This window comes from Cetorhinus maximus, chromosome 4 (genome assembly GCF_964194155.1).
Source record: "Cetorhinus maximus chromosome 4, sCetMax3.hap1.1, whole genome shotgun sequence".
In the NCBI taxonomy this organism is placed as follows: Eukaryota; Metazoa; Chordata; class Chondrichthyes; order Lamniformes; family Cetorhinidae; genus Cetorhinus; species Cetorhinus maximus.
In genome coordinates this window covers 137,351,876-137,379,646 of record NC_135882.1, presented here as the reverse complement: position 1 = coordinate 137,379,646, position 27,771 = coordinate 137,351,876, and the positions used below count along the sequence as shown (strand labels likewise).

The 27,771-nt window shown below is 47.5% G+C and overlaps 1 protein-coding gene across 1 annotated transcript in view; it reads left to right on the top strand.

Annotated features, from left to right (window-relative positions):
* The first annotated feature begins 531 nt into the window (after positions 1-531).
* The window catches only part of LOC144680097 (chymotrypsin-like elastase family member 2A), a 46,115-nt gene continuing 18,875 nt past the window's right edge, over positions 532-27,771 (top strand). The window contains exons 1-4 of the mRNA XM_078541243.1: positions 532-544; positions 4,207-4,283; positions 9,918-10,027; positions 18,929-19,054. Of these exons, the coding sequence (XP_078397369.1) occupies positions 532-544; positions 4,207-4,283; positions 9,918-10,027; positions 18,929-19,054 (326 nt within the window). The remainder of the gene's footprint in view (positions 545-4,206; positions 4,284-9,917; positions 10,028-18,928; positions 19,055-27,771) is intronic.

Here is a 27,771-nt window from a genome sequence, read left to right as displayed (position 1 = left end):
GAGGTGGCATTGGGCATGAAGGGGGCATGGGGAGTGGGTGGGAGCTGAGGGGGTGTGAGGGATGAGTAAGTGCCTAACAGCTTCTATAACAATTAGAACAAAGTCCAAGAGAACCTGAGGCAGGCTGCCTTGGCATTCACCCATCCCCGTAGTCGCCCATGATCTGCTTCCAAAGTTGACGGATCTGAGTTTATCCCAACAGAGCCTCCTCTGAGCGAAAATCAGCATAAATTGAGGCAGGTCAGCCAAGTTGGAAAATTTCCCGACTTGAGCTACCTGCCTCAGGGGCGTAAGTCCGGTCACTTATGTCTGTTTACCCTGATAGCATCTGCTTGTTCATTAATTTATTCTCAGGAAATTGTTGTTGCTGATGAGGCCGACATTCCTAATTGCTCGGTGAAGGTGGTAGTGGTTCTTCATGAAGCATTGGTTGTGATCTAATACAACTAAATATCTTGCTAGACCACTTCAAAGGGCAAGTAAGGGTCAACCATATTATTGTGTCAATTCTGGAGCCACATAAAGGCCACAATGAGTAAGGGTGGTAGGTTTTCTTCCCTAAAGGACATTTGTAAAGCAATTGTGTACTCAGAATAATCCAACAGCCTTGTGGTCACTCTTACTGATGCCAGTTTTTTATTTCTAGATTTTTTAAAAACTGAATTCAAATTCTCAGTTGCCACAGTGAGATCTGAACTCATAGTGGAGTTAACTTTGTCTGTAGGTAACAGTGTAAAATATGTGGTATTGGCTCAGCCATGCATTAAGCACCTCTTCTGATATCAATTGCACTAATGCCAATAGAAACCAAAATCAGGAGAGGCATTTAACAGGTGGATGAACTGACATCATGCATTCAGCACATCAGTCTCATGTCAAAATTACCCTTATGTGCTCTGTCTTATTAGTTCAGACCTTGGACAGCTTGGCCAGTAAAATAGCCACTACACTGCAGTATTAGTGTTAGGCATTGAGTTCATGAATACCTTGATTTAAGGCATTTGTCCGCTAAATTTTCTGCCACAGCAATGAGATACAGGTTCAACCCTGACATTGTCATCAAACCTGCTGACAAGGGTGGTGCTATTGTTGTCTGGCGCACTGACCTCTACCTCGCAGAGGCTGAGCGTCAACTCGCAGACTCTTGCTCCAACTCCCCCTGGACCATGACCCCACCATCAAACATCAAGCCATTGTTTCCAGGACTGTCACTGACCTCATCTCCTCTGGAGATCCTCCTTCCACAGCTTCCAACCTGATAGTCGCCCAACCTTGGACCGCCCGCTTCTACCTCCTACCCAAAATCCACAAACAGGACTGTCCCGGCAGACCAATCGTGTCAGCCTGTTCCTGCCCCACGGAACTCATTTCTTGCTATCTTGACTCCCTTCTCTCTCCCCTTGTCCAGTCCCTTCCTACCTACATCCGTGATTCCTCTGACACCCTACATCAATTTCCAGTTCCCTGACCCCAACTGCCTCCTCTTCACCATGGGCGTCCAATCCCTCTACACCTCCATCCCCCACTGGAATAGTCTGAGGGCTCTCCACTTCTTCCTCAAACAGAGGCCTGAACAATCCCCATCCAGTGCTACTCTCCTCCGTCTGGCTGAACTTGTTCTCTCACTGAACAATTTCTCCTTAAACTCCTCTCACTTCCTCCAAATAAAAGGTGTGGCTATGGGTACCCGCATGGGCCCCAGTTATGCCTGTCTCTTTATCGGGTATGTGGAACATTCCTTGCTTCAGTCCTACTCCGGCCCCCTCCCACAACTCTTTCTCCGGTACTTCGATGATTACTTCGGTTCTGCTTCATGCTCTCGTCGGGACCTGGAAAAATTTATTAATTTTGCTTCCAATTTCCACCCCTCCATCATTTTCACATGGTCCATCTCTGATACTTCCCTTCCCTTCCTTGACCTCTCTATCTCAATTTCTGGTGATAGACTGTCCACCAATATCCATTACAAGCCTACCGACTCCCACAGCTACCTCGACTACAGCTCCTCACACCCCGCTCCATCCCATTCTCTCAGTTCCTTCGCCTCCGTCGCATCTGTTCTGATGATGCCACTTTCAAAAGCAGTTCCTCTGACATGTCCTGCTTCTTCCTTAACCGAGGTTTTCCACCCATGGTGGTTGACAGGGCCCTCAACCATCTCTGGCCCATCTCCCGTGCATCCGCCCTCACACCTTCCTCTCCCTCCCAGAAACATGATAGGGTCCCCCTTGTCCTCATTTATCACCCCACCAGCCTCCGCATTCAAAGGATCATCCTCCGCCATTTCCGCCAACTGCAGCATGATGCCACCACCAAACACATCTTCCCTTCACCCCCCCGGCAGCATTCCGTAGGGATCGTTCCCTCCGTAGCACCCTGGTCCACTCCTCCATCACCCCCTACTCCTCAAACCCCTCCCACGGCACCTTCCCATGCAACCGCAGAAGATGCAACACCTGCCCCTTCACTTCCCCTCTCCTCACCGTCCAAGGGCCCAAACACTCTTTTCAAGTGAAGCAGCATTTCACTTGCACTTCCCTCAACTTAATCTACTGCATTCGTTACTCCCAATGCGGTTTCCTCTACATTGGAGAGACCAAACGCAGACTGGGTGACCGCTTTGCAGAACACCTTCGGTCTGTCCGCAAGCATTACCCAGACATCCCTGTCGCTTGCCATTTCAACACTCCACCCTGCTCTCATGGCCACATGTCCGTCCTTGGCTTGCTGCATTGTTCCAGTGAAGCTCAATGCAAACTGCAGGAATAGCACCTCATCTTCCGACTAGGCACTTTACAGCCTTCCGGACTGAATATTGAGTTCAACAATTTTAGACCATGATCTCTCTCCTCCATCCCCACCCCCTTTCTGTTTTTTTCCCCCTCCTTTTTGTTTTTTCTAATAATTTATATAGATTTTTCTTTTCCCACCTATTTCCATTATTATTTTTAAATGTATTTCCATCCATTGTTTTATCTCTACCTTTTAGCCTTTTTAGATTCCTTCACCCCACCCCACCCCCACTAGGGCTATCTGTACCTTGCTTGTCCGGCTTTCTACCCTTAATTAGCACACTCCTTTAGATAATATCACCACCTTCAACACCTTTGTCCTTTTGTCTGTGATATTTTTTGGTTATCTTCACTTATCACTGGCCCTCTACCTAGCTCTTCTTGTCCCAACACCCCCCGCCCCCCCCCCACCCCCTTAAATCAGCTTATATTTCACCCCTTTTCTATTTTTACTTAGTTCTGCTGAAGGGTCATGAGGACTCAAAACGTCAACTGTGTTCCTCTCCGCCGATGCTGCCAGACCTGCTGAGTCTTTCCAGGTATTTTTGTTTTTGTTTATGTTTTGGATTTCCAGCATCCGCAATTCTTTGTTTTTATAAAAAGGGAATGAATTTGGTCTTGACTGGTGGCACAAAACAGGTGATTCCGGGGTGTAAAGCAAGTTGCCAATTTGTGCTATCACCCAAGATGCCCAAAATGTCTATAATTTTTTGTCATGACAAATCACTTGTCCGATATATAACTTAGGATAATATCCAGGTGAATGTATATTAGTGATAGCAAGTGCTGGGGAGTGAGCATTAAATTATTATTTTAAGGACTGTCCATTACTTGCATTGATTTCTACTTCTTTAGCTGCCTTTTTTTCAGTGTTGCTGATGCCCTTTGCATCTCTGGAGGCTAGCATTGTGAGAAGGGTTGAGTTGGTATTTGTCTGTCTCATGCAATAGCATGGTGCGGTGGGGGTTGTTGGCAGTGTGCGGGTGAATGATTGGCAATATTGTGGGCCATGACAGGCAAATCATTTACTTAGTTGATGATTTCCAATTGGCCTGGTCAGTTTCATAGACATTTTGGCACGGTATCCTAATAAAATATTGCCCTTTGAATAGTTGTTATCATGTTTATGGGAGCAGAGTTTATCTTGTGAGGCATGCCAAAGTGTATATATTTATGAGAAGTTGCTTGACAGCTGAGCTCATTTAAGATTTCAACATGTTCCAGTACCTGCTCTTGATTCTCTCTCTCAGTAAGGATGGACCATGACTTCAAATTTTTTGCTTCTGCTAATCAGTCAGCTTAGAATGCATTGACTGAAATGAATGAAAAGGAGTGGCCAGTCATTTATGTATTGAATGTTAATGTTTTTTTTGTTGTTTCTTCCCTGTTTTGTCTTTTTCTTTCTATGTGGTAGGGACTGTTGCTGCGAGCCCACTCTCAGGACGCGTCATTTCTGGGGAGGAAGCAAAACCACACAGCTGGCCATGGCAGGTAAGGAGACCTCACTGGCAGCACACTACTGGGCAGTCAGAACACGGCAACACTGTTCCAGCTTTGAAGTTTAAGAGTATAAAGTATACAGGGTTTTCTATTCCCTATGATATATTATAGGTAGATTAAGTTAGGGACATAGACTGGTTAGGTGAGTGGGCAAAAATTTGGCAGATGGAGTATAATGTAGGAAAATGTGAGTGTGTCCACTTTGGCAGGAAGAATAAAAAAGCGGTATATTATTTAAATGGAGAGAGACAGCAGAATTTTGTGGTATAAAGGGATCTGGGTGTCTTGGTGCATGAATCAAAAAAAGCTAGTATGCAGTTATAGTAAGTGATTGGGAAGGCAAATGGAATGTCAGTTTTATTGCAAGGGGAATGGAGTATAAAAGTAGGGAAGTGTTGCTTCAGCTAAACAGGGCCTTAATAAGATCACATCTGGAGTACTGTGGACAGTTTTGGTCCCCTTACTTAAGGAAGGATATAGGTGCATTGGAAGCAGTTCAGAAACGATTCACACCACTGATTCCTGGGTTGAAGGGATGTCTTATGAAGAGAGGTTGAGCAGGTTGGGCCTATACTCATCTGTCTAGAAGAATGGGAGTTGATCTTATTGAAACATATAATATTTGAGAGGACTTGAGAGGGTGGATGCAAGGAGGATGCTTCCCCTTGTGGGGGGAGTCCAGAACTAGGGACACAGTTGAAACGTAAGGAGTCTCCCAGTTAATACAGAGATGAGGAAGAATTCTTTCTCTCAGAGGGTTGTTACAGTTTGGAATTTTTTTCCCCAGAGAACAGTGATTGAATATATTCAAGGCTGAGTTAGACATATTTTTGAATGACATAGGAGTCAAGGGTTATGGGAGAAAGGCAAGAAAGCAGAATTAAGGCCACAATCAGGCCAGCCATAATTTTATTGAATGGCAGAGAAAGCTCAGGGGGCCAAATTTCCTACTCCTGCTCCTATTTCTTATGACCTTATACTGTGCATTTGTTATTCATTACGAAATATAGAGCAGAATCATTCCAGATTTGTGCTAAGTGCAGCAGCAGGCATGAAAAGAGACGTTTCACCCGCTGGTTGCAATGACGGGACTTTGTGCCATATTGTCTCCTTCCCAGCCTCATTAATAGTGCATTCATGGGAAACACTCCAGATCACTGGCGGGCGGGATCAGATTTGCCTGCCATGGCGTGACCTCAGCGCTTCCTCGCTCTGGGCGCCATATTTAAAGCACACCAGAGCACAGCCTACTTCATGTCTTCAGGCCAGGACTGCTCCTGGCCACAGGTGGCCCCGAAAGCAAAGTAGACAGCAGCCCCCAAATTCAGTGATGCCTCTCTGGAGCGCCTGCTGTACGCAGTATAAGGCTGCCCTGATGTCCTCTACTCCTCTTTGGATGCAGGCGATCAACCAGGATCAAAAATCCAGCCTGGGAGGCGGTGGCAGTGGCGGTCAGCACCACCGGAGTACAGAGGAGGTCAGCCATCCAGTGCAGGAAAAGGATGAATGCTATAATTCATTCCGCCAGGGTAAATCAACCACCTCATCACTCTCAACTCACACACTCACAAATGCATCACACATCCACAGGGATCTCACACCTCAAAGGACAACACCACTAACTCTCACACCCCCAGACTTCTCTATCAGGTGCATATGCTCTGGGGCTGGCATCCTCATCCCGTCCATGGCTCCGGTCACCACACACACGTTCCACACAGTGCCATGTGTCCTGCTCACACTCTCTCCATTTGTCCCCATTTGTTCTCATCCAGCAGGAGAAGCTGGCTCACAACAGCAGGGAGAGGTCCCAGACTGGGGATGGAGGGCCCATATTAGGCCCCTCACTCACTTTGAGGCATGTGTCATTGCGTAGGCTGGTGAGGACGTGGACCGTGCATGCAGAGACAGTGAGGTCAGTGGTGAACAACCACACGAGGATCCTGCACCACATCATCCCTCTCTCAATGCGAGCACTCTCTAACCTGCTTACAATTCTGCTGCCATGCACTAATTATCTCTACTTTGGTTCACAGGGAGCTCTATCAAGCAACCGATACCCTCAGCCAGCCAGTCCCTCAGCTCTATCCATGTCCTCACCTCCAGCCAAGAGGGCACCTCCTCCATTGAAGAGCTGGAAATAAGCACCCTGGAAGATCAGTCACAGTGCTTACCCACACCCTGCACCAATGTAGAGATGCACACTTCGGTGGGACCTAGATCTAGAGCAGGTTCAGGTTCACAATCTGGTGGTCACTGCATGAGCACATGTCTGCAGTAGGAGGAGGCAGGTTCAGCTGAGCTCCCCAGCACTCAGAGGACTGCTGGGAAAGAGGCATCTGTGAGGTGTGAGTCAGATGTCGAGCCTCTAGATTTGGCCTCCCAAATCATCGTGGAGAGTCAGCAGAAGGCAGGGAAACATCACGCAGTGCTTTTGGAAACCCTCAGAGTGGCACATGAGTCGGAGGAGTGCATCCACCTGTTCTCTGATGAAGTGGTGCCCACATGTGCGTGCATAGAGGTCTCCATGGGAAAGATGGCAGACGCCATAGCGACCCTGGTACAGCAGAACACGGAGATGCGCGCAGACCTGCAATCCATTGCGGCAGCCATGGGTGAGTTCCTGCAGTGGCAGCTCAAGAGGGAAACAGGGCACCTCAACATCCCTCCATGTGCTCCTTCCCCTCAAGGAATCAGGCCAGGGCCCTCGGACACCCAAAGGGAGGAGGTGCAGCAGCTGGACACCCCTGGGTCATCCACTCAGGAATCTCAGAGGCTATCTGCTCCCTCTGAACCCACTTTGTCTATGACCCCCTCAACCTCATCCTCTGTCACCGCAGTGGGAGCAGCTGATCCACAGGAGGACAGCCAAAGCACCCAGGGCCCTCAAGTCCTCGGCTCTCCAGAGGACACATGCTGAAGTCATCAGAGGCAACAGGACCAACCACTACAAAGGCTGTCTCCACCCGTTAAGAATTTTTGATCACAAGTGGTTGCATGGGTGAGCGCATTTTGTCACTTTATAATCTGAAAATATATTCACTTTCACTGAATAATGTGTAATGTTGTCTTTCAGCTTTCATTGACAGGCTTCGCGAGTCCTCCCACTGCATCTCCCCCATCCCCCCCCACCCCCTCGGCCTCCACCGCGCCCCCCACCCACTAAGAGTTCAGCTGCACGCAGCCAGACCACGAGTGATTCTGGAGGGAGAAGTGTGTGCCTGGCAGGGCATTTTGGAGCCCGTGCAAGCACTCTCCCATGCACGGGGAGCCTTCATCCATCACACTAATCTCACTGTCCCGAGCATTTTCAATGCTGTCTGCTGGGGTTCTCTTTCAGTTAACCATCTGAGCTGATCTGCATCTCCACCCACCCACTGATTGCACTCCCATGCTGTACCTGTGCCCATCCAACACGAGGCTCCGCTCACTTTCAATTTCTGCAATTATTATTAGCTCCCCATCCTTTCCCCTTCCCCAGTCACCCATGTCCTTTCCCCTATCACTGTTGAACCCCCTGACATCACCTTCCACCTCCCCACTGTCACCTACCAACCCAAACCCTTGTCATTTCAGGGTGTCCAGGTGAATGTGCATGTTCCCTGCCTTCCTAAAAATCCTACCCCCATCCACATTGACCTCCCCGACCTCCTCCTTCCCACCTCCAGGGTCTGTGTCTGCCTCTGAGTCTCCACCAACCATCTTCGCTGTCCCTTCTACCATTACCAATGCACCCCTACCCTCCCACCCTACGGCTCCTTCTGCCCCCTCTCACATTTGCCATTCCCTCCTACAGTGCTCACCCTCCCCAGGAGGCAGTCATTGATTCCACAGACCCCTCCCTTGCACGTTCACCTGGACATCCACCCATTACTCCCTCCTCCACCATAACTCCCTCCTCCTCCAGACACCTTCCCCTCTCCAAACTCCCTCCTCCCCCCAGACACCTTTGCCCTTCCGAACTCCCTCCTCCACTTGGACATCTTCCCCTCTCTGAACTCCTTCCACCTCCTGGACACCTTCCCCTCTCTGAACTCCTTTCACCTCCTGGACACCTTCCCCTCTCCGAAGTCCCTCCCTTGCACCTTCCTCCCCACTTACACCTACCACCCCACTTGCAGCAATATCCTCTTTACGCCATCCATCCCCCCACCCTGTACTCCCTCTTGCCCCCAGACACTATCCTTCCCCCCTCCAAACCTCACCCCACCGACACCTTTGCCCACCCCCACTCCCAACCTCACCCCTCCCCTCTACAAAACTTTCGTTTCCCCCCCTCCCAACTTTACCCCTCCAGTCACCTTCTTGTCCCACTCACAGCTAGACCTTCCTCTCCCCCCAACTTCACCGATCAACTGTAGCAGCCCATGGCCAAGACAGTGATGTTCCAAAGCAAGACCTGAAGCACCAACAGAGACCTCTCACCTTCCAAGAGATGCTTCGGGGTGGAGCCATGCGCTGTGATTTCACATCGGCGTCAAACTGATTTCTGCCCCTCACATCGAGTTCCTCCCACCCCCCCACCTGCCTTGACGCCCGCTGCCAACAGGACTGGACAATTCTGCCCTATCTGCTATTCACTATAATATTCTGGTCTTTGTTGATTGTAGGACACCAAAACCAAAATTCAAGCACAAATGGACTGAACTTATGCCATGTATGCTCTCGTTAATTGTACAGGGCATAAGCAGCCTAACCAGAGATCTTTAAAGGAAGGCCATGAAATAAAGGTCCCGGAAATTTTCAGTTTTTATTTTATTAGATTAAGCAGAACCAAAAAAAAATTGCAGTTCACTAGAAGCTGCTAATGTATTTGAGTTAGCTTCTGATACCCCCCCATCTCCATGTCCCTCCTTCCAGGCCCAATATGCCATCTGGTTCAGAGTAGGAGCCATCTCACCTGTTCTGCATTGAGGGCACCGGTTTTGCACCTGCAGCTCACCAGCAACATTTAACTGAAGCCTAAAGCTGAATTCGGCTCAATTTCCATTTGTCAGTCCTTGGAAATATTGAGCTGGATTTTACCAGCCCCAGGAAAATAGCAGGGAGCCACATCAGGACAGCTCCATGAGGCATTACCCCCTTGTGGAGATTTTTCCAGGGCTGGGCTGGGAACTGGATAGACTGCACACTTCACGGAGGCAAGCCACCAATTAGTCAGGGTAAGGACAAAATACTGTGAGTGCTGGAAATCTGAAGTAAAGATAGAAAATGCTAGAAACACTCAGCATGTCTGACAGTATTGGTGGAGAGAGAAACAGAGTTAACATTTCATCTCGACCTTTCATCAGAACTGGTTAGAAAGGTCATTGACCTGAAACATTAACTCTCTTTCTCCCGCCACAGTTACTACAGGACCTGTTGAATATTTCCAACATTTTCTGTTCCTATTTTAGAATTTCCTGTACTCAGTTTCCTATATCCACATTTGTTTTGCTTTTCTTTTTTCTGTTGGCCAATGCTATTGGATTGGAATGCCATTTCCTACTTCACAGCAGCCATCCTTGTAACTCTCTGGCCTCAAACTATGGGGTACATTTCTGGTGCTTATTGAGAGCGCACGCCTCTGAGTCCATTTTGCACCTGTAAAAATAATAAGTAAGTGTGTGTTTTTTTTGCTTTTAGGCATCTTTGCAGTTTGCTTATGCCTACGACCCTGATTTCTTTCAACATATGTGTGGTGGATCCCTAATTTCTGCAAAGTGGGTCATGACTGCTGGCCATTGCATCGTTGAGTAAGTATATTGTTTAGGAGCAGACGCTTTGCACAATCACTTTGATACTGAGCGCATTTCTTTATAGTGATATAAAACAGAATTATAACCTATGTGACATATTAGACACACATAGGAACATGTGAACTGCTAGACAAAGATCAACCAAGCTCCATCAAAATTACCTTCTATTGCTTTAGCAGTCGCATGATACAATGATGATGAACAGTTGACTAATTATAGCCATCAATCTCTATCAATTGGTTCTACAGCAGACCCAACATGATGCAACCAAAAGCCCAGTGGTGGACCCATTGATCTGAAGGTATTTTCCTCCCAAGATCGCTACACTCATCATGTCATGTCTCAAATTACTTATAAATTTTATCACAAAAAATTATTTTCTAAAATAAATCTATCCAATTTGCATTTGAACCAATATTACCAGTTTCCACTATCTTCCCAGTGAGTTAGTTCAAAAGATTGACCGCTCACTCATTGAAATATTGTTAGTTTTGAACTTAGTTTCCTTTGAGCACAGGCTGTGCTACTGTCCTTATCAAGGTGAAATAACTTGTCATGGATTGTATTATCTAGTACAATCATTGTAAAATTAAGGATAATTTGACTTATGTCATACAGATACTTATAACACTTGCAGTTAGCTTTTTAGACCACGATTTTGGTCAAAGCCTACAAATTCTGGCAATCTGTTTTGTTTTTATGGTTTCCTTGCCCTTTAAAGTCCCTTTCCATTTTGGAAACAGCAGTCCCACTGCAGCAAGTGGTGTGATTGCTCTTCACAGTAGCAAACTCGCCAGGAGCCTATCCTGCTTGCCAAATAAAGCTGGACTCAGGAAATTGGGTTGGGGTTAGGGTACTGTTTGAGAGGTAAGCAGAAACTCTGCCTCCCTGTTCCGTCTCAAAGAGGTGAGTGTCCCCTACATTATTTTGCAATTAAGTTTGGATTTTTATTTCCTTTTATCAGGTGAGATGTTAATCCAAGACCTTGTCTGCTCTCTATGTAAAAAATCCTATAGTACTATTTAAAAGAAGTGCCAGAAAATTCTCCCTGGTGTGCTGGCTAATATTTAACCCCCAACCAATATCACTAAAACAGATTTATCTGGTGACTATCATATTGCTGTTCGTATTTGCTGCATTTCCTATGTTACAACTGTAACTATACATCCAAAGTCCTTAATTGGCTATAAAGTGCTCTGGGAAGTCCTGAGGTTGTGAAAGGTTCCACTACAGGGGAAGAAGCTAGCTGTTTGGTAAGTATCTGGTAAGTGGATAAGTCTATTCTATTCCTAACGTTCAAAATAGTACAAAAATTTGTGGAAAGATTTATAAAATACAGAAAAGAAAATAATTGAGTAATTAATTAAAGCACATAAAGATGGCAGGACAGGTGAGGTGTCACGGCTGCAGCAGTGGGAGCTCCTGGATGCCAGTGTGATGCAGGGCAAACGCGTCTGCAGTAAATGTCTGCGCATTGAGGAGCTTCGGTCAGAATCTTTGAGCTGGGGGCTGAGCTGCGGATACTGTGTCACAACAGGGTGGGGGAGAGTTACCTGGATGCTTCGTACCAGGAGGCAGTCACACCCCTAGGGTCTTCTGATTTGGAAGGCAGCCAGGGAAAGGAAGCTGTGACTGCGTGTGAGACAGGTAAGGGGGCCCAGAGACCATGAGTGCAGGAGTGTCAGCCTCTGCAATTGTCCAACAGGTTTGAGGTTCTCTTAGCTTGTTTGGATGGGAGTAGGGTCTGCAGATGGATGAGCTGATAGACCATGGCACTGTGGTACAGGTAGCCATTCAAGTGGGGGGAGCAAAAAGAGATGTAGAGGTAATAGGGGACAGTATAGTGAAGGGGATTGACACTATTTTTTGTAGCAAAGATCGAGAGCAGACAGCTGTGTTTCCTGCCTGATGCCAAGGTTCAGTCATTTGCTCAGGACAGGAGAGGAACTTAAAGTGGGAGGGGTAGGATCCAGTTGTTGTGGTCCATGTAGGTACCAACGACATAGGCAGAACATGGAAGGAAGTTCTGCACAGACAGTATGAGGAGCTCAGCACCAAATTAAGAAGCAGAACCTCAAAGGTAATAATCTCTGGATTATTACCTGAGCCACGTACAAATTGGCATAGGGCAAATAAGCTCAGAGAAATGAATGCGTGGCTTAACAACTGGTGTGGGAGAAGTTCTGGGACACTGGCACCAGTACAAGGGAAAGTGGAGGCTGTACTGTTGGGATGGTCTACACCTGAGCCATACTGGGACTGATTTTCTAGCGAGCTGCATAACTAGGGAAGTGGAGAGGGCATTAATCTAAATAGTGGTCAAGGGATCAAATTTGGGAAGATGTGGTAAACCAAAGAGTAGAGACAAGGCAAGAGGGCAAGGTACTAATGTGGGAAATGATAAACAGAACGTGACAGGAAGGGACAGAGGGTACAAATCTAGGAGTAAGTCAGCAGGTAAGGCCAGACATTACAAAAATAATAAAAAGGACAAAATTAAAGGTTCTATATCTAAATGCACATAGCATTTGAAACAAAATAGATGAACTGATAGCACAAACTGAAATAAATAAGTATGATCTGATAGCTATTACAGAGACATGGTTGCAGGATGACATAGATTGGGCCCTGAATGTTGAAGGGTATGTGACATTTAGGAAGGACAGGAAGCTAGGAAAAGGTTGAGGGGTGGCTCTGTTAATTAATGATGGTATTAGTGTAGTAGAGGGGGATGACCTAAGTTCAGGAAAACAAAATGTAGAAGCAGTTTGGGTTGAGGTGAGAAACGATAAAGGCAAAAAGTCACTTGTGGGAGTAGTGTACAGGCCCCCTAATTGAAAGTACATGGTGGGACAGAGCATAAAGGAAGCAATACTGGGAGCTTGTCAGAAAGGTACAGCTATAATCATAGTGGATTTTAATCTACAGGTAGATTGGAAAAACCAGAGGGGCAAAGGTTGCCTAGATGAGGAGTTCATAGAATGTTTGTAGGATAGTTTCTTGGAATAGCATGTTCTGAAGCCAACTACAGAACAGGCTATACTAGACCTGGTACTGTGCAACAAAATGGGATTAATTGATAACCTCATAGTGAAGGCAACTCTAGGTAGCAGCGACCATAATATGATTTAATTTTACATTCAGTTTGAGGGAGAGAAGAGCGGGTCCAAGACTAACATTTTAAACTTAAATAAGGGCAATTATGAGGGTATGAAAGCAGAGCTAGCTAGAGTGAACTGGAAAATGAGGTTAAGGGATAGGTCCATAGAGATGCAGTGGCAGGCTTTTAATGGGATATTTCAGAATACACAGGGCGGAATTTTCCATGCCCGTTGGAGCCGGGTGTCATGTTGGGTGTGAGCAGACAATATGGCGGGAAGGCCAAAAATTGGTTTCACGACATCGTACAATCGTCCACTCTGCCCGTCAATGGCGGGCCATATTTCCTGCCGCTGCATGTCGGGAACTTCATTTTAACACATCTGTATATCATTATAAGCCCTGCTCATCAGAATCATTATCCCACATCAAATATACCGCCCATATCAGTGGGAAAAGACGCCGGTGCAGAACGCACCTTGACAAGTGTGACATGCAGAAGTCGGGACTTACTGTCAGGCCCTTGCTCACAAAGTGGACATCCAAGGGGCACAAGATGCTGGGCACCGACGGCAATGGGACCCTGGAGGAACATGCATCACATGCTGGGTAGATTCTCATGGACTTGGTTCCACCACAAAGCAGCTCACGGAAGGTGGAAGGTCACCATTGAGGGTCTGCTTCGGGAAATAAAAGTGGCAAATAAAAGCTTATGGTATAGGGGGTAACATATTGGCATGGATAGAAGATTGGCTAGGTAACAGGGAACAGAGAGTAGCCATAAATGGGTATTTTTCCGGTTGGGAGGGATCAGTGCTGGGGCCTTTTTTAAATTCATTTACAGGTTGTGGGCATTGCTGGATAGGCCAACATTTATTGCCCTTGAGAAGGTGGTGGTGAGCTGCCTTCTTGAACCGCTGCTGGCCCTGTGCTGTAGGTACACCTACAGTGCTGTTAGGAAAGGAGTTCCAGGATTTTGGCCCAGCGACAGTGAAGGAACGGCAATATGTTTCCAAGTCAGGATGGTGAGTGGCTTGGAGGGGAACTTCCAGGTGGTGGTGTTCCAATGTATCTGCTGCCTTTGTCCTTCTAGATGGTAGTGGACGTAGGTTTTGAAAGTGCTGCCTAAGGAACCTTGGTGAGTTTCTGCAGTGAATCTTGTAGATGGTACACACTGTTGCTGCTGCCCGTCAGTGGTTGAGGGGGTGAATGTTTGTAGAAGGGGTGCCAATCAAGCAGGCTGCTTTGTTCTGGATGGTGTCAAGCTTCTTGAGTGTTGTTGGAGCTGCACTCATCCAGGTAAGTGGAGAGTATTCCATCACACTCCTGACTTGTGCCTTGTAGATGGTGGACAGGCTTTGGGGAGTCAAGAGGTGAGTTGCTCATTGCAGGACTCCTAGCCTCTGACCTGCTCTTGTAGCCACAGTATTTATATGGCTGGTCTAGTTCAGTTTCTGGTCAATGGTAATCCTCAAGGTGTTGATAGTGGGGGATTTAGCGATGGTAATGCCATTGAGTGTCAAGGGACAATGGTTAGATTCTCTCTTGTTGGAAATGGTCATTGCCTGGAAGTTGCATGGTGCAAATGTTACTTGCCACTTGTCAGCCCAAGGCTGGGTGTTGTCCAGGTCTTGCTGCATTTGGGCAAGGACTCCTTTGGTATCTGAGGAGTCGCGAATGGTGCTGAACATTGTGCAATCATCAGCAAACATCCCCACTCCAGGCCTTATGATGGAAGGAAGGTCATTGATGAAGCAGCGGAAGATGTTTGGGCCTAAGACACTGTCCCGAGGAACTCCTGCAGTGAGGTCTTGGAGCTGAGATGACTGACCTCCAACAACCACAACCATCTTCCTTTGTGCTAGGTATGACTCCAACCAGTGGAGAGTTTTCCCACTGATTCCCATTGACTCCAGTTTTGCTAGGGCTCCTTGATGCCACACTTGGTCAAATGCAGTCCTTGATGTCAAGGGCATTCACTCTCACTTCATCTCTGGAGTTCAGTTCTTTAGTCTATGTTTGAACCAAGGCTGTAATGAGGTCAGAAGCTGAGTGACTCTGGTGGAAACCAAACTGAGTGTCAGTGAGCAGGTTATTGCTAAGCAAGTGCAGTTTGATAGCACTGTTGATGACCCCTTCCATCACTTTACTGATGAGCGAGAGTAGACTGATGAGATGGTAATTGGACAGGTTGAATTTGTCCTGCTTTTTGTACATACCTGGGCAGTTTTCCACATTGCCGGATATATGCCAGTGTTGTAGCTGTACTGGAACAGCTTGGCTAGGGGCACGGCAAATTCTGGAGTACACGTCTTCAGTACTATTTCTGGAATATTGTCAGGGCCCATAGCCCTTGCAGTACCCAGTGCCTTCAGCCATTTCTTGATATCATGTGGGGTGAATCGAATTGGCTGAAGAGTGGCATCTGTGATGCTGGGTCCTCCGGAGGAGTCCAAGATGGATCATCTGCTCGGCACTTCTGGATGAAGATTGTTGCAAGTGTTCAGCCTTATCTTTTGCACTAATGTACTGGGCTCCTCCATCATTGAGCATGGGGATATTTGTGGAGCCTCCTCCTCCAGTGAGTTGTTTAATTGTCCACCACCATTCAAACTGGATGTGGCAGGACAGCAGAGCTTATATGTGATCTGTTGGTTGTGGAATTGCTTAGCACTGTCTATCACTAGCTGCTTATACTGTTTGGCATGCAGGTAGTCCTGTGTTGTAGCTTCACCAGGTTGACACCTCATTTTTAGTAATGCCTGGTGCTGCTCCTGGCATGCCCTCCTGCACTCTTCATTGAACCAAGGTTGATCTCCTGGCTTGGTGGTAATGGTAGAGTGGGGGATATGCCGGGCCTTGAGGTTACAGATTGTGGTTAAGAACAATTACGCTGCTGCTGATAGCCCACGGTGCGTCTTGAATGCCCAGGCTTGAGTTGCTAGATCTGTTCGAAATCAATCCCATTTAATACGGTGGCAGTACTACGTAAGACAATGGAGGGTATCCTCAATGTGAAGACAGGACTTCATCTCCACAAGGATTGTGCGGTGGTCACTCCTACCCATACTGGCATGGACAGATGTATCTGCAACAGGCAGGTTGGTGAGGATGAGGTCAAGTTTGTTTTTCCTTCTTGTTGGTTCCCTCACCACCTGCCGCAGGCCCAGTCTAGCGGCTATGGCCAGCTTGGTCTGTGGTGGTGCTACTGAGCCACTCTTGATGATGGACATTGAAGTCCCCCACCCAGAGTACATGCTACGCTCTTCCCACCCTCAGTGCTTCCTCAGAGTAGTATTCAACATTCAACAGCTGAGGTGGGGGGGGGGCAGTGGTACGTGGTAATCAGGAAGTTTCCTTGTCCATGTTTGACTTGATGCCATGAGACTTCAAGGTCTGGAGTCGATGTTGAGGACTCCCAAGGCAACTACCCCCCGACTGTATACCACCTCTGCTGGGTCTGTCCTGCTGATGGGACAGGTGGTATCTGGGACATGATCTGTAAGGTGTGATTTAGTGAGTCTGACTATGGCAGGCTGTTGCTTGACTAGTCTGTGAGACAGCTCTCCCAATTTTGGCACAAGCCTCCAGATGTTAGTAAGGAGGACTTTGCAGGGTCGACAGGGCTGGGTTTCCTGTTGTCATTTCTGGTATCTAGGTTGATGCCGGGCAGTCCGTCCGGTTTCATTTCTTTTGATTGACTTTTTAGTGGTTTGATAGAACTGAGTGGCCTCAGCATTTTACAATTCATATAAATGACTTGGATGAAGGGACAGATGGTATGGTTGCTAAATTTGCTGACAACACAAAGGTAGGTAGGAAAGTAAGTAATGAAGATGATGTAAGGAGGCTACAAAGTGACATAGGTAGGTGAAGTGAGTGGGCAAAGACCTGGCATTTTTTTTTTTATTCATTCATAGGATGTGGGCTTTGCTGGCTGGGCCAGCATTTATTGCCCATCCCTACTTGCCCTTGAGAAGGTGGTGGTGAGCTGCCTTCTTGAACAGCTGCCGTCCATGTGCTGTAGGTGCACCCACAGTGCTGTTAGGGAGTTCCAGGATTTTCACCCAGTGACAGTGAAGGAATGGCGATATATTTCCAAGTCAGGATGGTTAGTGGCTTGGAGGGGAACTTCCAGGTGGTGCTGCCCTTGTCCTTCTAGATGGTAGTGGTCCTAGGTTTGGAAGGTGCTGTCAAAGGAGCCCTGGTAAATTCCTGCAGTGCATCTTGTAGATAATACACACTGCTGCTACTGTGTCTCTGTGGTGGAGTGAGTGAATTTTTGTGGATGTGGTGCCAATCAAGCGGGCTGCTTTGTCTTGGATGCTGTCAAGCTTCTTGAGTGTTGTGGGAGCTGCACTCATCCAGGCAAGTGGGGAGTATTCCGTCACACTCCTGACTTACACCTTGTAGATGGTGGACAGGCTTTGGGGAGTCAGGAGATGAGTTACCCATCGCACTATTCCTAGCTTCTGACCTGCTCTTGTAGCCACAGTATTTATATGGCTAGTCCAGTTCAGTTTCTGGTCAACAGTAACCCCCAGGATGTTGATAGTGGGGATGCAATGATGGTAATGCCATTGAACATCAAGGGGCGATTCTCTCTTGTTGGAGATGGTCATTGCCTGACACTTGTATGACACGCATGTTACTTGCCACTTGTCAGCCCAAGCCTGGATATTGTCAAGGTCTTGCTGCATTTGGACATGGACTGCTTCACTATCTGAGGAGTAGTGAATAGTGTTGAACATTGTGCAGTCATCAGTGGACATCCCCAATTCTGACCTTATGATGGAAGGAAGGTCTTTGATGAAGCAGCTGAAGATGGTTGGGCCTAGGACACTACCCTGAGGAACTCCTGCAGTGATGTCCTGGAGCTGAGATGACTGACGTCCAACAACAACAACCATCTCTCTTTATGCTAGGTATGACTCCAATCAGCGGAGAGTTTTCCCCTGATTCTCATTGACTAGATTATAATGTTGACAAAAGTTAAATTGTCCATTTTGGCAGGAAAAATTAAAAGAAGCATTTTATCTAAATGGTGAGAGATTGCAGAGGGATCTGGGTGTCCTTTTGCATGAGTCACAAAAGGCTAGTATGCTACAGCAAGCAATTAGGAAAGCTAATAAAATGTGATCGTTTATTGCAAGGGGAATTGAATACAAAAGTACGGAGGTTGTGCTTCAGTTTTACAGGGCACTGGTGAGACCACGTCTGGAGTACTGTGTATGTGCTGGTCTCCTTATTTAAGGAAAGGTGTAAATGCATTAGAAATAGTTCAAAAAAGGTTTATTAGGCTAATACTAGGAATGGATGGGTTGTCTTATGAGGAAAGATTGGACTGGTTAGGCTTGTATCCACTGGAGTAAGGTGTGACTTAATCAAAATCTTTAAAATCTTGAGGGGTTTTGACAGAGTGGATGTGGAGAGGATGTTTCCTCGTGTGGGAGGATCTAGGAGTCACAGTTTAAAAATAAGGGGTTGCTCATTTAAATCAGCGATGAGGAGAATTTTTTTCTCTCAGAGGGTCGTAAGTCTTTGGAACTTACTTCCTCAAAAGGCAGTGGAAGTAGGGTCTTTGAATATTTTTAAGGCAGAGCTAGATATGTTCTTGATTAACAAGGGGTTGAAAGGTTATCGGGGATAGGCTGTAGGTTACAATCAGATCAGCCGTGATCTTATTGGATGGCAGAGCAGGCTTGAGGGGCCTACTCCTGCTCTTACTCCTGCTCTTAATTTATATGTTCATATGGAAGGCACTAAAGAAATGCAAGATTTTCTTTCTTTTTCTTTCAGCATCCCAGGAAGATTTGCTGTTATTCTTGGAGAGCACGATCTGGAGAAGAAAGGCAATGAATATTTGCGACATGTTCAATTGATCATAACTCATCCTGACTGGAATCCAAGTTTCCTTGAAAATGGGTAACTCAGTCCTGCATTTGAAAATTTACCAGTCTGCATTGAACTATTTTTAATTAACTCAATCCAAAATAACTTCTTTTTTCAAATTTATCTCCAGTGTAATGAAGATGGTGATTGCTGATGATTTTTTCCCTTTATTCCTAAAGTTTTTCAAATACACCATTGTATTGGCTCTTCCTCACCCCTGCATAGTGTTGAAACCAAGATTCATCTATGTTCAAATTGTTCTTTCCCAGGGTTTTAAAAATGTGGACCACTTACTCCCTCCTCTTTCCTTCTCCTTAAATTCTACCGGGCTTGCATCCAATGCTTAGATTCATGTAATCAGTGCGTAATATCTTGGCTCAGTGGAGAGCACTCTTGCTTTTGATCCAGAAGACTGTGGTACTAGCCCCACTTAAGCACACAATCCAGGCAGGTACTTCAGTGCAGTCATTGGGAAATGCTGTCTTATGAATGAGATGTTAAACTGTGACTCTGGGCAGAATCTTGTTGAGGCTTCAGAGGTCTCACCTGTCAGCTGGAGGGCCGGCAAGAGGCCTGCGCTGCCTCTTTCCCATAAGGTCCGTTGAACCAAATGCTAATCGGGCAGTGGCAAAGCCAGCAGCAGGCCTTCCTCTGGAGGTCCCTGAAGGTGAAAGTCTTGCCTAGCGAGAGCTGCCAGCCAATCAGTGTTTAGCAACTCTTGAGCTTGGCAGCACCATGGAGGAGGTTGTGGCTGCTGCCAGAACAGTCCCCAGAGTCCCAGAATCGCACAGCGACCCAGGACAAAGGTAAGTGACGTGGGGGAGATGGCGTTTCATGTGGTGAAGGTTGTGGCAGATGTATGCAGGGGGTTAGGAAGCAAGAGCAGTGCATGGCTCTCAGCAGAACCCCCCACATCCCCCCCCACCACTGACAACCACACCCCTCCCCGCCACCACTTCCCGGTTACCAGTCTCTTGATCAGACAATGAGTGCTTTTGATCAAGGGACTCTCCCCTCTCGGAGGTGACAAGCTGCCCGCAGTTGCAGCTGTCATAGATGTTGCATGGCCACAGGCCCACCTGTAGCTGGGTTAATCCCAGCAGCAGTGGGATGAGGCCCTTAAGTGGTCCTCAACTGACGGTGGGGCAGGTAGGTTGACCATGGCCTTCCTGCCCAGAACTTAATTCAGGTGGAGGTACGAAGGCAACAGGGTTCTGGTATGCCACCATCCCGCCTAAGTACATGCCCTTCCCACCTCCAAGCTTGCCACCAATGAGAGCACAAGATTCCACCCTCTGTTCTATCCTCTCAGGAGTCTGTCAATGATCCCATGGCACAGTTTGAAGAGGAGCTTCAACTGATGGTCTGATCATTTATTTAATTCCTGTTTGTGGAAGCTTGCTGCACACAATTTAGCTGTTGCTTTTCCTACAATACAACAGTGACTACAATTTGTTCTATATAAGAACAACAATAGAAGTTTCTCCAGGGTTCCTTACTGGATTTACTGGTGCCATTTATGGATCATAGTTCTGATCTCCACCATGAGTGGAAACATCGGACAGAATTTTCCGGTCCTGTGAGCTGTGGTTTTCATGGTGGGAGGGAGCAGAAAATTCAGAGAGGCCATAAGTCGGAATTCCGCCGGTGGGAAATCAATTTGGAATTTTCCCTTCATCACTTTCATGGTGGGCTGATGGCGGGTCAGGTTTCCCCCGATCCATGGCTGGAAAGCATTTGCATGCATTACCATGTCATGAATACTTATTAAAAATGCTACTTACCGGAATCCCATTCTCCCTCCCAATTACGTGCCATGCCAGTGGGAAATTGGACCCATCTAAATTACGATCAGATATAAGTGGCGTGCAGCTGTCCACCCTCACTTCGCTTGGGACTTCGAGGTGAATGCAACATCCAAAGTCTACCTGCAACAGCACTGCTCTGGTTTCTCAGTAATGTCAGTGTGACGCCACACTGATGGGGGTGTAGGGTTGGTCTGCTCACGGTTGGTTGCCTTGGTACTCCGGGAGGACCGCACTTACTGTGTACTGTGGGCATCAGGCAGAGGGACCAGCATTGGGAAGGGGGGTGGGTGGTGGGGGCAAGGATGAGAGAGACATGGGGGACAATGGGGTATGGTGGGGTTGGAGGGGGGTGAAGGATGGCAGCGACATGATGGACGAAGGGGTATGGTGGGGTTGGAGAGTGGGGGTGGGGGGAACAATGGCAGGCAGAGGGGAGACCAAGGGTGGAGAAGCTGCAGCCCGATGTGGAAGACCAGAACACAGACACAGAAGGGGGAGGATGGGAATGGAACCATATGAATGGGAGGCTCCGGAATAGGAGGAGGGGTTTGGGTTAGGTGGCACGAGAAGGATGGGTTGCAGAGACTCATTGTGGGGTGGGGGTGGGGTGGGGGCTGTGATCAGTCATGAAGTAATGGGAGAGCTCATTGAAAAACAGTCAGTCCCTGGTCTGGGGCCAAAAGGTCGGAGTGAGAGATTAAAGGCAGTCCTGGGGCTTAATGCACCTCACAGTCAGGGCGAGAGATTAAAGGCAGTCCTGGCGCTTTGCGGGCCATGTTACAGCGCTAAGCATGGCACGCACATTGTAGTCCTGCTGTAGGGAGATATGGGATATGTGGGATATGGCACAGCCCGGTGTGCAGGGCATGTTCATTGTCTTACAGTCAGTGGTAATGGGTTTATCTGGCTCAGTACAGGGCTGCAAACGGTTAGGGTTAGAGGAGGCATCTGCAGTCTGAGCACGGGGAAAGGGTAATAAAGTGGGGGGAGGTATTTGAAGCTCTCCTGGGGTGGGGGGGGAGCTCTCCTGTGTATGTGACTGTGCACACAGCTTCAAGGTGGAGATAGATGAGGTCCACATGTGGCAAGCGCTGGAATGTCCACCATAATGACAATGGGATCCAGGGTTACGGGGGGAGTCTGGAGAATAACCGGAGAGAGCTCTACTTGGACATCATAAGATTCCAGGAAGATTGGAGTGACCTGAACATTGACAGGGGGAGGGTCAAAGCTGGTCTCAAATTAAAAATGCAGTACCACCATCTTGAAACCCCGAAGTTATTGAGCAGTTTAAAATTGAAACTGGAAAAGAATCTACATGGGAGGGGTCTGAGGCAGTGTGGGAAGAGTCCACAGCTGGACTAAGAGGCCCTTCACAGAATCACAGAATCACACAGTGCAGAAGAGGCCCTTCGGCCCATCGAGTCTGCACCGACACGTGAGAAACACCTGACCACCTACCTAATCCCATTTACCAGCACTTGGCCCATAGCCTTGAATGTTATGACGTGCCAAGTGCTCATCCAGGTACTTTTTAAAGGATATGAGGCAACCCGCCTCCACCACCCTCCCAGGCAGCGCATTCCAGACCGTCACCACCCTCTGGGTAAAAAAGTTTTTCCTCACATCCCCCCTAAACCTCCTGCCCTTCACCTTGAACTTGTGTCCCCTCATGACTGACCCTTCAACTAAGGGGAACAGCTGCTCCCGATCCACCTTGTCCATGCGCCTCATAATCCTGTACACCTCGATCAGGTCGCCCTTCAAACTTCTCTGCTCCAATTAAAACAACCCAAGCCTATCCAATCTCTCTTCATAACTTAAATGTTTCATGCCAGGCAACATCCTGGTGAATCTCCTCTGCACCCCCTCCAGTGCAATCACATCCCTCCTATAATGTGGCGACCAGGACTGCACACAGTACTCCAGCTGTGGCCTCACCAAGGTTCTATACAACTCCAACATGACCTCCCTACTTTTGTAATCTATGCCTCGATTGATAAAGGCAAGTGTTCCATATGCCTTTTTCACCAACCCACTAACATGCCCCTCCACCTTCAGAGATCTATGGATACACACGCCAAGGTCCCTTTGTTCCTCAGAACTTCCTAGTGTCATGCCATTCATTGAATACTTCCTTGTCAAATTACTCCTTCCAAAGTGTATCACCTCACACTTTTCAGGGTTAAATTCCATCTGCCACTTATCAGCCCATTTGACCATCCCGTCTATATCTTCCTATAGCCCAAGACACTCAACCTAACCACCCGACCAATCTTTGTGTCATCCGCAAACTTACTAATCCTATCCCCCACATAGTCATCTATGTCATTTATATAAATGACAAACAATAGGGGACCCAGCAGAGATCCCTGCAGTATGCCACTGGACACTGGCTTCCATCCAGTCACTAAAGCAGCCTTCTGTCATCACATTCTGTCTTCTACAATTAAGCTAATTTTGAATCCACCTTATCAAATTACCCTGTATACCATGTGCATTTGCCTTCTTTATAAGTCTCCCATGTGGGACCTTGTCAAAGGCTTTGCTGAAATCCATATAAACTACATCAACTGCACTGCCCTCATCTACACACCTGGTCACGTCCTCAAAAAATTAAATCAAACTTGTTAGGCATGACCTCCCTCTGACAAAGCCATGCTGACTATCCCTGATAAAACCTTGCCCCTCTAAGTGGAGATAGATTCTCTCCTTCAGAATTTTCTCCAATAGTTTCCCTACCACTGACATGAGACTCACTGGCCTGTAGTTCACTGGCTTATCTCTACAACCTTTCTTAAATAGCAGAACCACATTAGCTGTTCTCCAGTCCTCTGGCACCTCCCCCTTGGCCAGAGAGGAATTAAAAATTTGGGTCAGAGCCCCAGCGATCTCCTCCCTTGCCTCCCTCAGCAATCAGGGACACAATCATCCGGACCTGGAGATTTGTCCACTTTTAAGCCTGCCAACACCTCCAATACCTTGTCACTCCCTATATCAATTTGCTCAAGAACCTTGCAGTCTCTCTCCCCGAGTTCCATACCTTCACCCTCATTCTCTTGGGTGAAGATGGATGTGAGGTATTTGTTCAACACTCTACCGATGTCCTCTGGCTCCACTCATAGATTGCTCCCTTGGTCCCTAATGGGCCCTACTCTTTCCCTGGTTATCCTCTTCCCATTGATATACTTAGAGAATATCTTGGGATTTTCCCTACTTTTACCAGCCAGAGCTTTCTCATATCACCTCTTTGCTCTCCAAATTGCTTTCTTAAGCTCCACCCTGCACTTTCTGTACTCCACTAATGCCTTCGCTGATTTGCTCCCCTCGTACCTGCTAAAAGCCTCTCTTTTATATCTCATTGTATCCTGAATATCTCTGGTCATCCATGGTTCTCTGGGCTTGTTACTCCTTCCTATCACCCTAGAGGGAACATGTTGAGCCTGTACCCTCCCCATTTCCTTTTTGAACACCCCCCACTGCTCTTCTGCAGATTTCCCCACAAGTAGCTGTTCCCAGTCTACCTTGGCCAGATTCTGCCTTATTTTACTAAAATCCGCTCTCCCCCAATCCAAAGCATTTTTTTGCAACTTGTCTATTTCTTTGTCCATAACAAGCTTAAATTGTACCATGTTGTGGTCACTATCACTAAAATGCTCCCCCACCACCACCTCAGCCACCTGTCTGGCTTCATTCCCCAGAATTAGGTCCAGCATTACGCCGTCACCTGTTGGACCCTCTACATATTGACCTAAAAAGTTCTCCTGTACACATTTCAAGAAATCCACTCCATCCAAGCCCTTAACACTAGTCTATCCCAATTAATGTTGGGAAAGTTGAAATCACCTAATATAATTACCCTATTGTTATTGTTTTTACACACCTCCGCAAATCGTGCACATATTTGCTCCTCAATTTCCCGCTGACTGTCTGGGAGTCTATAATAAACACCTAACAATGTGGCTGACCCATTTTTATTCCTAAGCTCTACCCACAAAGCTTTATTCGATGCCACCTCCAAGATATCATCTCTCCTAACTGCAGTAACTGACTCCTTAACTAATAATGCAATGCCTCCTCCTCTTTTACCCCCTCCCCTGTCTCGCCTGAAAATTCTATATCCCAGAATGTTGAGCTGCCAATCCTGCCCCTCCCTCAACCACATCTCTGTGATGGCTACTATATCACAATTCCATGTGTCAATCCTCACCCTTAACTCATCCGTTTTACCTGTAATACTCCTGGCATTAAAGTAGAGGTTATCCAGCCTTGCCTTACTCCCTTGATACTTAATGCAGCTGTATTCCCTCTGACTTGGTTGTTTTACTGTATTATGATGTGTCCCTATTCTGCTAACATTCTGTGTCCCCTCCCCCTGCTGAATTAGTTTAAACTCCTCCCAACAGCACTAGCAAACCCACCTGCAAGGATGTTAGTCCTGCTCTGGTTCAGATGTAGGCCGTCCCGCTTGTACAGGTCCCACCTTCCCCAGAAACGGTCCCAGTTATCCAGGAATCTAAAACCCTCCCTCCTGCACCAACTCTTAAGCCACGTATTCATCTGTGCTTTTCTCCTATTTCTGTGCTCGCTAGCACGTGGCACTGGGAGTAATCCAGAGATTACAACCTGAGAGGTCCTGCTTTTTAGTCTACTGCCTAACTCCCTGAATTGTTAATGCAAGACCTCATCCCTCTTTCTACCTATATCATTGATACCAACATGTACCATGACCTCTGTAAATGCTTAACAAATGTGGCCCCAACACAGATCCTTGTGGATCATCACTCCCACCTTTTGCTTGGGTGAGTAACTATTTTTAACCTCTACTTCCTGTTTTTGGTTTTGCAGCTAGCTTGCTATCCACTTTGCACCTTGTCCCCTGATTGGACATACTTTGAACTTAGTCATGTATCTGCTATCAAAGGCCTTTTGAAACTCCACATATATTGGGCCAGATCTTCCTGTCTCTGGATCATCAGAGACCAGACATATGGCATCCGAGGAAGTCCCACTGTGCTGTCTCCGTGGGAATTTCCCGGGAAGTTTGAACTTCCGAAAGGTACTTCTCCTGCTCCCTAGGACCCTCCAAGAATGTCTCTGACTCTGAGTAGGAGACTTCAGACAGTTTCAACTTACTTACTTGAATAATTACCTAGGGAATGTTCGACAGAAAAATCCTGGGGCAGAATATTGCGCTGGTTGGGCAGGCGCGTGTCCGACCCAAACGAGTGTAAAATGATGCGCCATGACGTCGGGCGAGTGTCTTTACGTCATCATGCATTCACGCGATATTTCATTCGGCGGGTGCGCTGCTGACTCCCACGCGTGTCCGCCAACAATTAGCAGGCCTAATAAGGCCATTAAGGTTCTAAATAAATGAAATTTTTGGTTGTCCATTCATGGGCGGGATGAGGCTCCGATCAGTGATTAAAAAAGAAATTTTTTTCAAACTAATTTCTAACATGTCCCTGTTCATGTGACAGAGTCACATGAGAGGACATGTTATTAACATTTTTAAATTCTTCATTTTTTATTTTCAAAATTCTTCAGCTCCCTGAGGCAGTTCTGTGCCTCAGGAAGCTTTTAATGTGTGCACCCCCGCGCATGCGCACACTTCTGCACTCGTGCTTCTCCTGCCCCCATCCTGACAGCGCTAAGCGCTACAGCGCACGTTTTGCTGGCCATGTCAGGGCCCAATCGCGGGCAGCGTTTGGCTTCACGACCGCTCCCGGACCCGTCCACTGCACCCGCCCGATAAGGGCAAAATTCTGCCCCTGGTCTAAATACAACTGATCCACCCCAACCACCCATCCCCCAACTCTCCCTTCACCCTATGACTCACTGACCCACCCACCAGCCCGACATGACTAGCCCTCACCTCCCAAATCCTTTGCCGATCCCCTGACATCCCCCTGACCCCCGACTCCCCTGTGACACGACCTGACTAGATCCCACCTCCCGAATACCCCCCCGATCCCCTGACACTCCCCTGACCCCCCCATTCTGCTGGCCCGGCTAGCCCCCACCTCCCAAAAACCTCCCTCGACACTCCCCTGACCCCCGACCTGACTAGCTCCTACCATCCAACTAGCCCCGACCCCAACTCCTCCCGAACCCTCAACCCCCCACCGATATGACCGGAGTGCCCCCAAAACCACCTATCCACTGATCCACGTACCCACCTCATCCACCTGCCACCCTATGCACCTATCATAACACCTCATCCATCTGCCACCCTACCCACCTGCCAACTCACCCGCCTACCATCATAACACCTCACCCACCTGCCACCCTAACACCTCACCCACCTGGCACCCTACCTACCTACCACTCTACCACCTCACCCGCCTAAAACCCAGCCACCTGACACCCTGCCACCCTACCCACCTGCCACCCTATATTCCTGGTTCCTCACCCCACTGTACCCTAGCCACCAGCCACCCTACCACTTGTTACCCTACCCACCTGCCACCCTACTACCTCACCCACCTACCATCCTACCCATTTACCCACTAACTTCGCCCATCCTATTCATTCATTCATGCACTCACCCATTCACTAACATTCAAACTGGACACTTAAACTTACCTTATGGCAGCTAATGCCATAAAAAGGGGGTGTGGCTTCTGCACTGATTCTCTTTGCTGCTCTCCGCGTGGATTCCTGTTCTGAGGGAGTTCTTCTGCTTCGTGGATCAGAAGTCGGAGACTTTTCAACATATGCAGGTAAGTGGTTAGTCTTCTGTCTGATGTGTCAGACCCAGTGCTTCCGACTTTGATCAGAAGTTTTGGGCCATTATGTCTACTGCTGAATTTTGCCTCCTTATGTGCGATTTTGACTTGATGTGTGTTTATCCCTCTAGTATCCTAACTTCTATATAGCATCAAGCTGTATTTTAATTCCCCTAATGCGTTTGTCTCACAACTGTTAACCTATCAGATT